General features: G+C 43.2%; 1 protein-coding gene across 3 annotated transcripts in view; it reads right to left on the bottom strand.

The window, feature by feature from the left end:
* Positions 1–1584: 1584 nt before the first annotated feature.
* The window catches only part of CD151 (CD151 molecule (Raph blood group)), a 59387-nt gene continuing 47688 nt past the window's right edge, over positions 1585–13283 (bottom strand). For all 3 annotated transcript variants that reach the window (XM_033928814.1, XM_033928815.1, XM_033928816.1), the window contains 4 exons: positions 8583–8687; positions 4897–5055; positions 4096–4182; positions 1585–2683 (listed from right to left, as the gene is read on the bottom strand). In XM_033928814.1, the coding sequence (XP_033784705.1) occupies positions 2624–2683; positions 4096–4182; positions 4897–5055; positions 8583–8687 (411 nt within the window). In that variant the 3' untranslated portion in view covers positions 1585–2623. The remainder of the gene's footprint in view (positions 2684–4095; positions 4183–4896; positions 5056–8582; positions 8688–13283) is intronic.

The following is a 13283-nucleotide window of genomic DNA, read 5'->3' as shown; positions in this document are numbered from 1 at the left end:
GATTTTCTCTTGGTAGACAGTAGAGAATGACAGAGGGACAAATTTGTCCCCATCCCTGCAGGAACTCAATTTCCCTGTCCCATCTCCACGAGTTTTATCACTGTTCCTGTTCTATTCCTGTAAGCTCTGCCTTAACTCTCATGCCTCATCTCTGTATCATGCTCTCCTGTATTTTGATGATCTTACATTGTACCTATATTCGCTGATTGTCCAGCTCTTCTTTGTTGTAAACCGCCTCGAACTATCACGGCTTTGGCAGTATATAAGAATAAAATTATTATTATTATCATTAACTGCACAGTCTTCGAACACTTATGATTTTAAAGTGTTTGAGGTTTGTGCAGATAAGGACAGAGTGTCAGGACAGGATGGGAAAATTAGTTCCCACAGGGATGGGAAAAATTTGTCACCATGTCATTCTCTAGTAGACAGCCCCCCCATCCCGAGATTCCTCACCCTAAAGACTAAAGGGGAAGCTAAGGCCAACGCTCCCACCTCCCCTTCAGGTGCTGCACAGCACATGGCACAAGGGTGTTCTTCCGGCATCCATCCAGCACAAAACTGGTGTAAATTAGGGGTGCAAGAACCTGAGTACTCCATCCCTGCCAGTTTTGAGGGAAAACAAGGTGATTAGAAGAATCTGGAGAACTTTTTAAAAAATGGGAAATTCAAGATGGTTGCCACAGCAGCATATTGGCATCAAAAAATGGCTCAAAAACATCTTAAGTTAAAGTAAAAAACAAGATTTTAGAAGTGGGGGACTCTGGAGGACATGGCAGAAACTTTAAAAAAAAAAAAAAGTCTATTTCTTCTCCATGCAGGCAGAGCTTACCCCCATACTGGGGAGCTCTGGAGCATTGATAGCCGCAAAAAATACTGAAAATAATAAAGAAATACACAGAGCAGATCAGAAAGGCACCTTCCGGCTCATGTGCAAAAGGAAAAACTGAGGGGGCAAGAGAATCCTCTAGAGCAGTGTTCTTCAACCACCGGTCCATGGACCGATGCCGGTCCACAGAAATTTCCTGCCGGTCCACAGGGCCAGCATGTGCATCAGGCCCAAAACTGTATTCTTCAACTGCAGATCCGCGGTGCGATCGATGCGTTGTTAATAAGATTATATTGTGTGTATATATGAAAATGAATGGAAAAAAAGTAGTGTCACAATTAGGACTATGGGGACAGGGTCTGGGGTGGAGATGGGCAGGGTCTGGCCCACGACTTAGCCCAGTGTTCTTCAACCGCCGGTCTGCGGACCGATGCCAGTCCACAAAATAATTATTTTATTTCTGCCGGTCCATAGGTGTAAAAAGGTTGAAGAACACTGCTCTAGAGGAGGAGGAGGAGGAGTAGTTGAAAACCTGGAATGGATTCCTTTTGCACGGCTCATGAGAATAGGGAGAATACCCTACAGTCCAGAATGACATACCTGTTGCACTAGAAAAGTCAGTTAGTAGTGTATTAGGAATGCAGCACCAAGATGCAGCCAGAAACTGAGAGGCAGTTCCATCAGTGAGGATGAGCAGGAACTTAGGCAGAATATTAAGACCCCACCACGCCCGTGAAACATAAAGCCTCTCTGCACACACAAGAATCTCTCTTTATACACAGGGTTATTAACTCTCTGGTAGAAAATAAAATGTACCAGATTGTAAAACGCAGGCACTGGAACTGTAAGCTAAAGGAAATCCATAGCAACTTCTATTCTGGTATTAATGGTTTGGGGGGAAAAAAAAAGTTTCAATTTAAAACAATTTGAGCCCCCAAAAAGGGGTTAATCTGTAAAATATTAGTCCATCAACATATATAAAATAGACGGAGTCCTGTCTACATGTCTCACCCAACCACAATGCCAAAGATGGGACCAGTGGGAGGTGTGAGCTGGACCAAGACCATCTTCTGCAGCAGCGAGGCACAGTGGTCAACTGCATTGTAAATGCCCTATAAGCCTGTCTATCAGAATGTCAAAGCAGACTCAAGTATTTGGCTGTGAAATTAATAAATGGAAAAAAAAATAATGGGAGTTAGGGCTCTACAGCTTGAAGAAGCTTTGGACCTCATTGTAGCATTTTAAAGGCACCATGTGGGGGTCTCCGTGGGCCTGGTTGTGGCCTCAAATCATGAGATGTGTTACAAAATCGGGCATTAGAGAAGAGTGGATGGACCACATGATCTTTACTTGCCTTCATTTTTCTCTGTTTCCAGTACTTCCTGTCACTTTCTTTATTCAGGCATTTTTTTTTTGAAATGGTGCATTTTGCCCGTTTCAAGGTGCTAGTGGAGGCAGATGTTTGAGACCCAGAAGCTGGAGGGCTAAGCTGACCTTCTTTGTTTCTCACTTCAGCCCCGAGCTGAAGATGCTAATATGTATCAGTGCTGAGCTGCAGTTGCCTCCACAATCCGGTTGAGTATCTTTCAGATTCTTCCAGAAAGTTCCAGAAATACAAGAGGGAAAGCTGCTGGACCATCTCTTCATGACTAAGGTCTGGCTACAGCAAGGGGGAGAGCCATTCCTTAAATGCAAAGCAGAGAGATTCAGGAACTGGGTGCTTTGGGAAGGGAGGCTGCAACATCAGAGGGGACTGGGGTTAGGACAAGAGAGGCTGGTGATGTTCTGTGATTCCTAGTAAGGTTCTGCCTTTAAACTCCTGTACAAGCAGCAGGTGAAAATCATTCCAAAAACCTACAGAGAAAAGAGAACAAGATCAGAAGCTGTAAGCTATAGGAAACAAGAGTCCTGCTGTTTGCTTTTAAATTCCCAGCACTGCCCCTCGCACTCTACAGCACCCTGGTAGCACTAGCCACTGTAACGCTACAGTAGTGGTCATCAACCCAGCCCTCAGAATACACCAAGGCCAACTAATAATAAGGATGTCCGTAAGGATATCCACAAAGAATGTGTGCGAGAGAGATTTGCACGCACTGCCAGCAAACCCACTTTATACATCTTGAGCGTGGATATGCTAAAAACCCAAGTGGTTGGGCGAGTCGTATGGACTGGGATGAGAACCCCCGTATTACATGGAACCTTTGTCCACACCACTACTCAGTTTCACCTAATAGATTCCTTTGGTTAAACTGTCAAAAACACAAAAGACAAGAGGAGTAGAGTCACACCATGCTCTGGTGTCCAGATTTACTAGAGCAACAAAGGCATCAGTTACCTTGAGTCAATGTCTGTAAGAGCTGCAGAAACTTCTTCTATGCTAGGACACATTGTCCCACCCCAGAGAAGGCACAGCAAGGGCAGCAGAAGCAGTATAAGATTCTCATATACAGGGTGCCCACAAAAACACTCTTTGATTTTAAATGGTTACAAAATCAAAACTTATTGGAAAATGTTTCTAAATAATGACAGCAAATACAAGTCCCAAAAAACATGGTCAGCAAGATCTTACACAATCGCCTGCACTTTCACCCTTATAAGCTGCAATTGGTGCTGAAGTTACAACCTTCAGACAATGCAACGCGACAAAATGACCAGGTGGCCCCCGAGATCACCGGACATTACTGTTTGTGACTTTTCCTTTGGGGGTACGCAAAAGACAGAGTGTACGTACCCGCAACTATGGATGATCTGCAGGAACGCATCACTGAAGCTATAAACGCAATCACGCTGGATATGTTTGAGAATCTGGTCCAAGCTTGATTATCGCATCGATGTTTGCCGAGTAACAGGTGGGGCACATCGAGTGTATGTAATCAACAGATACCATACGAAACTTTATGAGTTGATTAAAATGTAGCCTCAAAGGTGAAAGAATATTCCAATAAATTTTGTTTTTTTTGGTTTTGTAACCATTTAAAATCAAGGAGTGATTTTGTTGGACCCTAAATAAATAAATATATTTACGTAAAAATACACACACTGTCCCAACACAGAATAGGTACATCACAGGCAGTAGCAATGCAAACTTCCTTCTCACACACCACAGGCCAGGCAGCAGTAGTAACACGCTACCTCACCAAGCTTGCTCCACATTACCCACAGATGAAAGACGATTGGTCCAGTGTTTTAAGGAGCTACCTGCTCCTCATGCCAGCACGTCTGTAGGTCTTTCCTTGTTCTCTGAATACAGTCCACTTGGTTCTTACCTGAACACAGGCAATGCCGAGTCCCACAGCACCAATAATTCTTAGATGCTCCTGGATGAAGTTCTCCAGTTTAGTGATGCAACCGCCCTGTGGGATGGACAGAAACAACATTAACTTTCAGCAAGTTCTGTTCCACATGATGGTAACATGTGATTCTGCTGTTGTACATTTACACCAGTTTCAGCTTCAGTGTTTCTGTTAATAAAAGTGTCATTGTTTGTTAAGTGATTATTCTGCAAAGTGCTACTGACTGAATCATAAAGACCTTCCCAGCACATCTTGATAAGTTGCCACTATAGGAACTCCAAAAGGAAGAGCTTTGACCAAATGCAAACTACAGTATTCTGTACTATTTATGGAGAAAGAAGATCCTCAGATACCAACCATTGCAATCAAAGACCAAGAAAATGTGGCAGAAGGAGATAGAACTTGCTCCCATGGCCTCAGCTCTCATGTAAAACCAAAAACACTGTACAAGATGCAGGCAATGTTTATTTCAATAAAGGGACCCGACACGGTCCGTGTTTCGATCAACACATCTTCATCAGGGGTCCCTCAAATGGTGGTAAAGGATATATACGCAACTATTTTGCCTGGTCTATGGGTGCGGTTTTGGAAAGGCTTGTCACTGATCTTGTACAGTGCTCTACAGTTTTTTCTTGTTTTGGTTTTACTGTTTCTTTACTGCAGATCAGTTCTTCTTTGTCCAAACTCAGCTCTCATGTATGCCATCAGATCACTAGACATTGCACTCCAGTAACCCCAGATCATCAAATGTCTGGTTCTGCACTCCTCTCTTACCTCCACTTTGTAGATGTTTGAAGGATGCACTCGTTTACCACACTCCTTCGTTACTGTTTTACAGCAGCTGTCAGGGACTTTCCGCCCGTTGGCCTCTGAGGATTTGATCCACACGCTGTCACTCCAGTCCTCTGAGTTATTACTGCCACAACACTTAAACTAAAACATCAGGTTCAGATTATTAAGGGTAAAGAAGGTAAGTTCTCCCCCCCCCCCACTGCCCTTTCACTGGACAGTGCTAACTATCCTGGCTACACCCAGAACATTCAGAGAAATGGAACCAAATGGTTATTTGCGGCGGAGGAACCTCTCTGCCAAATGGGAGAAGAACACTAGCTCATCCCCTGCCTTCTCCCACCTGGGTCCCCAGTGCAACATAAACACTGGTCTCAGTGTTCACATCACAACTGCCTCCCTCCAACCCCAACCATAGTGTTGAAGGCTAGTATGCGCCATTACCTTTTGGTAAGAATGTTGAACCACCTTGTACAGTGGTATCAACCCCTCCCTTCCAGGGACAGTCACATCAATCCATTCTGCATCTTCTATGAGTACTCAGAGCCCTCTGAATTCCTAGATCACTACTGCAAGAATATGCCAACCCCACCCCCCTGCTCTGTACTATCTGACTGACTGTGTGTATGTGAAAGAAAGACTATAGTGCATGCAGGTGTACATGCCTATCTTAATCTAATCTAATCCTGATTTCTGAGTTGCACTATGTCCAAACAGATTCAAGGACTAGTTTGAAATTATGGAAATATAAATTAATGTATTGCAAAAAAATAGTGGAAGGTACCATTTGTAAGGAGATAAGGATGGATCAGTTATATTTGAGGAGTGCAAAGATAGTTAGAAGGCTGCAGAGTATAGGTACTGGGGAGATAGGGGATCATGGTTGGGTCATTAGGGTAAATGGAGTCAAAAAGGTAGGTCTTTAGCTTCCTTTGAAATGTTAGGTCAGGAGTGCCCAATAAGTCGGTCACGATCGACCGGTAGATCGCCAAGGCAAAGTAAGTCTATCGCGGAGCCCATCCCGGGCTCCGTGATAGACTCACTTTGTCTTAGCGATCTACCGGGCCGATCAGCCTTCCTCTCCCCGACGTCAATTCTGTCGTCGAAGAGGAAGTTCTGGCCAGCCAATCACTGCCTGGCTGGGCAGAACTGACATCGGGGAGAGAAATGCTGGTTGGCCCGCCGCAGGGAGAGCTTGCGGCGGCTTTGGGGCCTGTTATTGGATGGCGGCTGCGGCAGCTTGGGGGCCTGTTCCCCGATGGTAGCGACAGTAGCAGTGGCTTGGGGGAGGGCAGGCAGGGAGACAGAAGGAGAGAAGAGGAACAGAAAAAAAGAAAGGGGGCTTGAAGAGAGAAAGAAAGAATGAAAGGGCAGGGAGAGAGGAAGAAAAAGTTGGGGGAGGGAATGAGGTCTGGAGGAGAGGAAGCATACAGGCTGAAAGAAAGATTGGATGCACAGTCAGAAGAAGAAAGTGCAACCAGAGACTCATGAAATCACCAGACAATAAAGGTAGGAAAAATGATTTTATTTTAAATTTAGTAATCAAAATGTGTCTGAATATATATCTGCTGTCTATATTTTACACTATGGTCCCCTTTTACTAAACCGCAATAGCGGTTTTTAGCGCAGGGAGCCTATGAGGTTCGAGAGCAGCGCTGGGCATTCAGCGCAGCTCCTGCGCTAAAAACTGCTATTGTGGTTTAGTAAAAAGGGAGGGGGTATATTTGTCTATTTTTGTATGGTTGTTACTGAGGTGACAGTGCATAGAGTCATCTTCGCTTCTTAAGTATCTGTTACTTCTCATGTTTATGTCATCTGTGCCAACATCAGAACATAATTCTCTTTGCCACTATCACAGATCACTATCACAGATAGTGGCAAAGAGAATTATGTTCTGATGTTGGCACAGATGACATAAACATGAGAAGTAACAGCTACTTAAGAAGCGAAATTTAAGATAAGTAAAACTATCAATTTTCTCAAAATTAAAGAGAAGTGCATTTCAAATTTTGCTTGTTTGGTTGGGAACTAACTGAATAACATTCTAGAAGTGAGAGCAATATTGAAGCAATAATTTTAAATGAAAAGTATAAAAAGAATTACACGTATGAAGAATTTTGAATAAAAATATATTCAGTTTTTCTGGCTTATGACTGGAGCGTGGAGCAATAAAAAAACTATGCAGAATATTGTGGTCTATGATAAGACAGTGCGTAGGCTCCTTTTCTGAGGCCTTTTCCTGAATTAGTGTAAAAAATCTCTAAAAATAATTTTTGAAAAAATAGATATGAACTGATCTTATTAAGTGAGTTCAATTTTCTGCTGGTATATTATATACATTAACCACTTGGGTTGAGATTTTTTTTGTATTTTTGTAATATAAAGTTTTTAAACATAAACAAAGATAAGATTTGCCTCTTTGTGGATGATACCAAAATCTGCAATAGAGTAGACACTCGTGATGATGTGAATAACATGAACGTCCTAGCAAAGTTTGAAGAATGGTCTGAAATTTGGCAGCTAAGATTTAATGCTAAGAAATACAGGGTCATGCATTTGGGCTGCAAAAACCTGAGGGAACAGAACAGTTTAGGAGGTGAAGAACTTATGTGCACAACATGATTGTATGTGATGATCTTAAGGTGGCCAAACAGGTTGAAAAGATAATGGCGAAAGCTAGGATGCATAGGGAGAGGTATGGCCAGTAGGAAAAATTAGGTATTGATACCCCTGTATAAGACTCTGGTGAGACCTCATTTTAAATATTGTTTGAGACTGCACCTTCAAAAAGATATAAAAAGGATGGAGTCGGTCCAGAGGAAGACTACAAAAATGGTCAGCGGTCTTCGTCATAAGGCATAGGGGGGCAGACTTAAAGATTTCAATCTGTATACTTTGGAGGAAATGTGGGAGGGGGGGGGAGAAATGATAGAGACATTTAAATACCTACATGGCATAAATTTGCATGAGGCAAGTCTTTCATTTGAAAGGAAGCTCTGGAATGAGAGGAATGCTAGAAGTTCTTCTTCACCCAAAGGGTGGTGGACACCTGGAATGCGCTTCCGGAGGGTGTGATAGGACAGAGTACGGTATTGGGGTTCAAGAAGGGATTAGATAATTTCCTGAAGGAAAAGGGGATAGAAGGATATAGATAGAGGGTTACGTAACAAGTCTGGACCTGATGGGCCGCCGCGTGAGCGGACTGCTGGGCATGATGGACCTCTGGTCTGACCCAGCAGAGGCACTACTTATGTACTTATGAAGTAAAGAGGTGATAAGCTCAGGACTAATGTAAGGAAATACTTTACAGAAAGAGTATTAGCTGCTTGAAATAGTCTCCCAGTACAGGTGGTGGATACAAAGACTGTGTCTGAATTCAAGAAAGCATGGGACAGGCACTTGGGTTCTCTTAGGGAAATGAGGAGATAGTGGATGCTGCGGCCTTTATCTGCCATCGTGTTTCCCCCACCTGCTTAACAAAAACTGCAAGGACCGAGGAAGAATCCAGCTGAATTTTGTGGCTTCTCTGCCTTAACTTCTCATGTCCCAGAGCCTTGGTTGATGTCTCACCTCTCTCAAGCACTCTCTCTCATACAATCTACTTGTCAACATCCCATTCAATCCTGCTCTTCCCCTTCTTTCCAGGTCTTTTTCCTTCCCACTTGACTCACCTCCTGCTGCAGTTTGTCCACAGCATTTGTCACCTTTTCGTCACCAGGCTGCTTGTATTTCATAGTCATTGTCTCTTTCAGGTTCTGTTTCAGCTCCCCACTCAACTGAAAAGGGACAGGCAGAGAGTGAGTCCAAACAAAGCTCCATCTAGATATATTACATTTATAGTCCAACATTATCAGACCAGATCTAGGTGGTTCATAAAAGACAAAAGCGTTAATACATAGATATTTAAAAGCTTCTTAATGGCTGATTCCCCTTTCTGATCTCTTCCTTCCTAAGGCTTAAATCTGGCCTTACTGGTCACTGACAGAGCTTATGGGCTTATGGGGGGGGGGGGGAATCTGCTGCTGGATAGATTTTTTTTTAATTTACTCAACCAGTTAGTGTTCAGTTACCAGTATTTTGGTCGCTCAGCAAGTTTTTGAACACTGACTTTTAAAGACATATATTAATTGTGCTAAAAAACAGACACTGGGAAAAATCCATGTTGAGTAGCCTTTAGAGAATAGTGCTTAGCATGGATTTCCACACTCAGTTTTGGGCATGAGGACTTACGTCTGCTGAAACCTTGTGTAAAACCTAGCGCACAAGCTGGGCACATGACTTCACGCTGACATTTTTGGAATGTTCCTGACCCGCCCATGCACCTTCCATGGCCACACCTCCTTTTTGGTTGCATGTGAGATAATTTGGGTGTGCATTATAGAATAGTGCATAGGCAATTCCACGCATAAGTTTCAATTAGTGTTAATTAATAGCAAAAATTAAAAACGGCTCATTATGTAATTAATTTGTGGGCAAATCTCAGATCCTTGCCCAAATTCATACAATAGTAATACATATCCCCTTCACCTTCTATTAGCAAATATATAATTCACAAGAACGTAAAGTCTGGTTTAAGTCTCTGCTTAATAGCAGGACAAGCAAGTAGCTACAATTAGTACTGGTTGCACACAGTTTTTGCACCTATTTTGATTAGTTACTTGAATGCTATAATGTTAATGGCTGTTTGTTACAGAGCAGAAAAGAATTGTAGTGAAGGGGATTTTTCTCAGTTTCCCTCCTTCTGGTTATGTCTGTTATTACAGTGCTTTGTACAAACTGAGGGGGCAGGAGCAACTCCCTGGGAAGGAGGTGGAGTTCAAAAGATGATTGACAGCATTCTGCAAGCAACTTGCAGGTTCAGATGGAAAACCCTAACGTTCCTATTGCATTAGAAATGCTGTTAATGCACACAGAGACGTAAAAACAGTTCTATTTTCAGAACTAAATTCCTAAGTTTGAGTTAGGGTGAGAATACTGTGGAGTCAGTAAACTAAGCTCTGAGTGATCAAGAGGAAGACGACCTATAAACTATGAATAAAAACATGTGGTCTAGCTATAAAATGCAGTGTTTATTATGGACAGCTGCTTAAACTTAGATCTGCTTCCACACCCAAATTAAGCATAAACAACAGACTGGGGGACCCTTTTAGACTAACTACTACTAGGAAGGTCTGCTGAACGTTAACACCAACCGTTTGATATTATCCTTTCCATCCCTGAAAGGAGTAAAATATAAAAGGACTTACTGTAACTCTTAACAATCAAACCACTAAAACACAGACAAGAGGGCATGGACTGAAGCTGAGGGGGGACAGGTCCAGGACAAATATCAGGAGGTTCTGTTTCACGCAGCGAGTGGTGGACACCTGGAATGCTCTCCCAGAAGAGGTAATTGCGGAATCCACCGTTCTAAGATTTAAGGGTAAACTAGATGCACATCTCCTTATAAGAAGCATAGAGTGATATGAGGACTAAAACTATGCCAGGGTACATCTGGCGGGGCTTCCGCGTGTGCGGATCGCCGGACTTGATGGACCTAGAGTCTGATCCGGAGATGGCAATTCTTATGTTCTCACCTCCACCACATACACTCTGATTCATAAATACCTGAAAACATGGCCCTTCTAAAAATCATGGCTAGGAGACTAGTTAGATCCTAACTTTGCACTATATGTTTATCATTATGAAGGGAATATGCTGTCCACAATCTCATAGTACCAGAAGTCTATTTTAGGAGGACAACCACACTCTTTCCTGCACTACGTATTTATGCTTATATTAAAATAATTGCTGTTGTAATTCGCCTCGAACTTCACTTCAGAGGATTTGGCGGGATATAAGACCACAAATAAAAACAGAGTAGCTTTCATCAGTTTGGGAAGGAAGCTTATCAATGGGCGAAAAAGGCTAGTTCCAGTTTTAGAAACTGTGGTACACACTGGTGTGCTGGGGAGGGCAACTGAAAGGGGACTAGAACACTTTAATGGGGCTGGGGAGGGCATAAGACTTACTCTTGCACCTTTTAAATTTCACCCTCCCATCTAAATCACTCATTGACCTATAATTTTATAGTCTTTCACAAGCAGTAATAGGACCTAGAGATGGGAAACTATCAGCCCTTGTATTCTTGTCCAACATCAGCCTCTAGTCACTATGGACACATTTTTAGGAGGGCTACGCTTTAGAAACCTACCCTCTGGCATCCAGGCATGAGCTACAGCAGAAAGGAAAGGTATAAAAAGAAAACATTTTACCTGGGGACAAGCAAAGAAGCACTGCAGCATAAGAGAGAGACAGCAGAAGCACAGGTTACACACAGACACCGCATCAAGAGCAGCCCCCTCCCCAAGCATAGTAAGAGAGGAGGGGCAATTCCAGCCACAAGCATCACATGCAAGATCAAGGGCCACCAACAGGCTCCAGGTCTCCAGGGATAGTCCTAGTTTTGCCCCACTGTATCTGAGGAAGTTGGAGGCGAAGAACTACAAAAGTGTCTAGATTTACTGAGGCAAATCTAGTTGTGCCTGACCCTGATGGCCTGGACCTGGAGGAGGGCCTCGCAGAAAGGAGCAGCTTTATTTTATACTATGCACAGTCATATATGTATCTCATACATATTCATAATGGTTTTGTTGGGTTTCCTGAACAGCTACGGGAATCTTCTTGTGCCAGTGCTTGGGCTCAACTGGTGATGTCATTCCATTTAATGAGAATCTTTTACAGCCTTCACACTGAATGCAGGCGTGCCCTGCTCTTGACAGATTCCTGGACAGATAAGGTCTGAGTTTAAAAAAAGTTTGAGTCCCAAATAAAATGTATTTCAGGAAATGGGGCCTTTGCAAGCTGTAATACATTTTATTGGACTGACATACAAATGATCAAAAGATGATGCTATATATATATGCTTTTGATATATAGATCAGAACCCATAGTGTAAGGCCCAGATCCCGAGTGGTATTTTTATTTGGGATGCAAACTTTTCATATATTCAGGCCTTATCTGCCCAGGGACCTAAAACACAGGACACTCCTGATGTATTCAGTATGAGTGCCATGCAAAACAATCACACTAGGTGGTGCTACTGTACTACAAATGACATCACTGGCACAAGAAGAGGGCTTTCCTTAGCTCTTCTGGATACCCCTAGATATCCACATGCAAATTGATCTCAGACATGTTCATTGTGAATAGTTTGCAAACCTGACTGTCTGTGGGGTACCGGTATATGCAGAATACAGCAGCCCATACTGTGCTGTGAGCATGTAGTTTTTAGCCTACTGGCCCAGTGTTACACCATCTGCACTAGTTACCAATGAAAACTTAAGTCCTTAACTATGATTTTTTTAAACTATTTTCTACAGGACCAAAATACCTAGAGGAGAAAATTAAATGGTTTATATGGTTTCTCTTTTTAGAGGACTGTCCAGGCATCCAGATGGCTTTTCAAAACCTGGCACTTTGTCCGGGTTTTGAAAAACTGTTGAGGATCAGGGCTGTCTGGAGTGCATCTATGCATGTGACGTGGTGACATCACACACATGCATGCATATGTGCAACATCATTGCGTCGCATGTGCGCAAGCGCAGATGCACTCCAGACTGGGCCCACAAGCCTTCTTTTTCCAGATGCAAAATCTAGTTACCCTATCCATATATAACAGTGAACTTTGGGACAGAGGCCAAGCAAAACCGGGATTCTTGGCTTTGAATGAAACCGAAACCCCTCCCTCCTCATGATCACTCTCATTGCTGCTGCAGCCCCTCCCTTCTCTTGTGATCACTCTTGGCACCCCCTCCTTCTCTCCCACCACACTAGGCCATCCCCAGGCCTAACTTTAAACCTCTTGGTGGTCTAGTGGGTTTTCAGGGCAAGAGTGAACCTCAGTTGCTCTTACCCCCACTGGTTCCACAGCCATTTTGAGATTGAAAAGAACATAAGCAGGAGCGACTGGAGATTGTACCAGCTTACACTGCTTCCAATCCTAAGATGGCCGCCTGGACCTCCTGTGGCAGTCTCGTGATGCTGCTGTGGAACCCATGGGGCAAAAGTGACTGGGGTTTGCTCTTGCCCTGAAGACCCACAACACCACCAAAAGATTTAAAGGTAGGCCTGGGGAGGACCTTCAGATGGTGGGAGGCGCATGGCAGAAAGTGATCATGGGGAATGGGAGAGAGAGGAAGGGGTGGTTTGGTTTCAGCTGAAATGTACCGGTACTTGCATTTTTGACCAAGACATGTACCTGGATATCAGGTTGGCTTCAGTGCCAAAACTGAACCCAAAATTCAGTCGGGCTCTACCTTGGGGATAATAAGGATGTGCACAGAAAAAATATTCCCCAATTTTTAATATTTTTCTATTCTTCTCACACATTT

This window comes from Geotrypetes seraphini, chromosome 19 (assembly GCF_902459505.1).
Source record: "Geotrypetes seraphini chromosome 19, aGeoSer1.1, whole genome shotgun sequence".
NCBI classification, from domain to species: Eukaryota; Metazoa; Chordata; class Amphibia; order Gymnophiona; family Dermophiidae; genus Geotrypetes; species Geotrypetes seraphini.
Note: the sequence above shows the minus strand (reverse complement) of the source record. Positions and strands in the feature narration are given on the sequence as shown.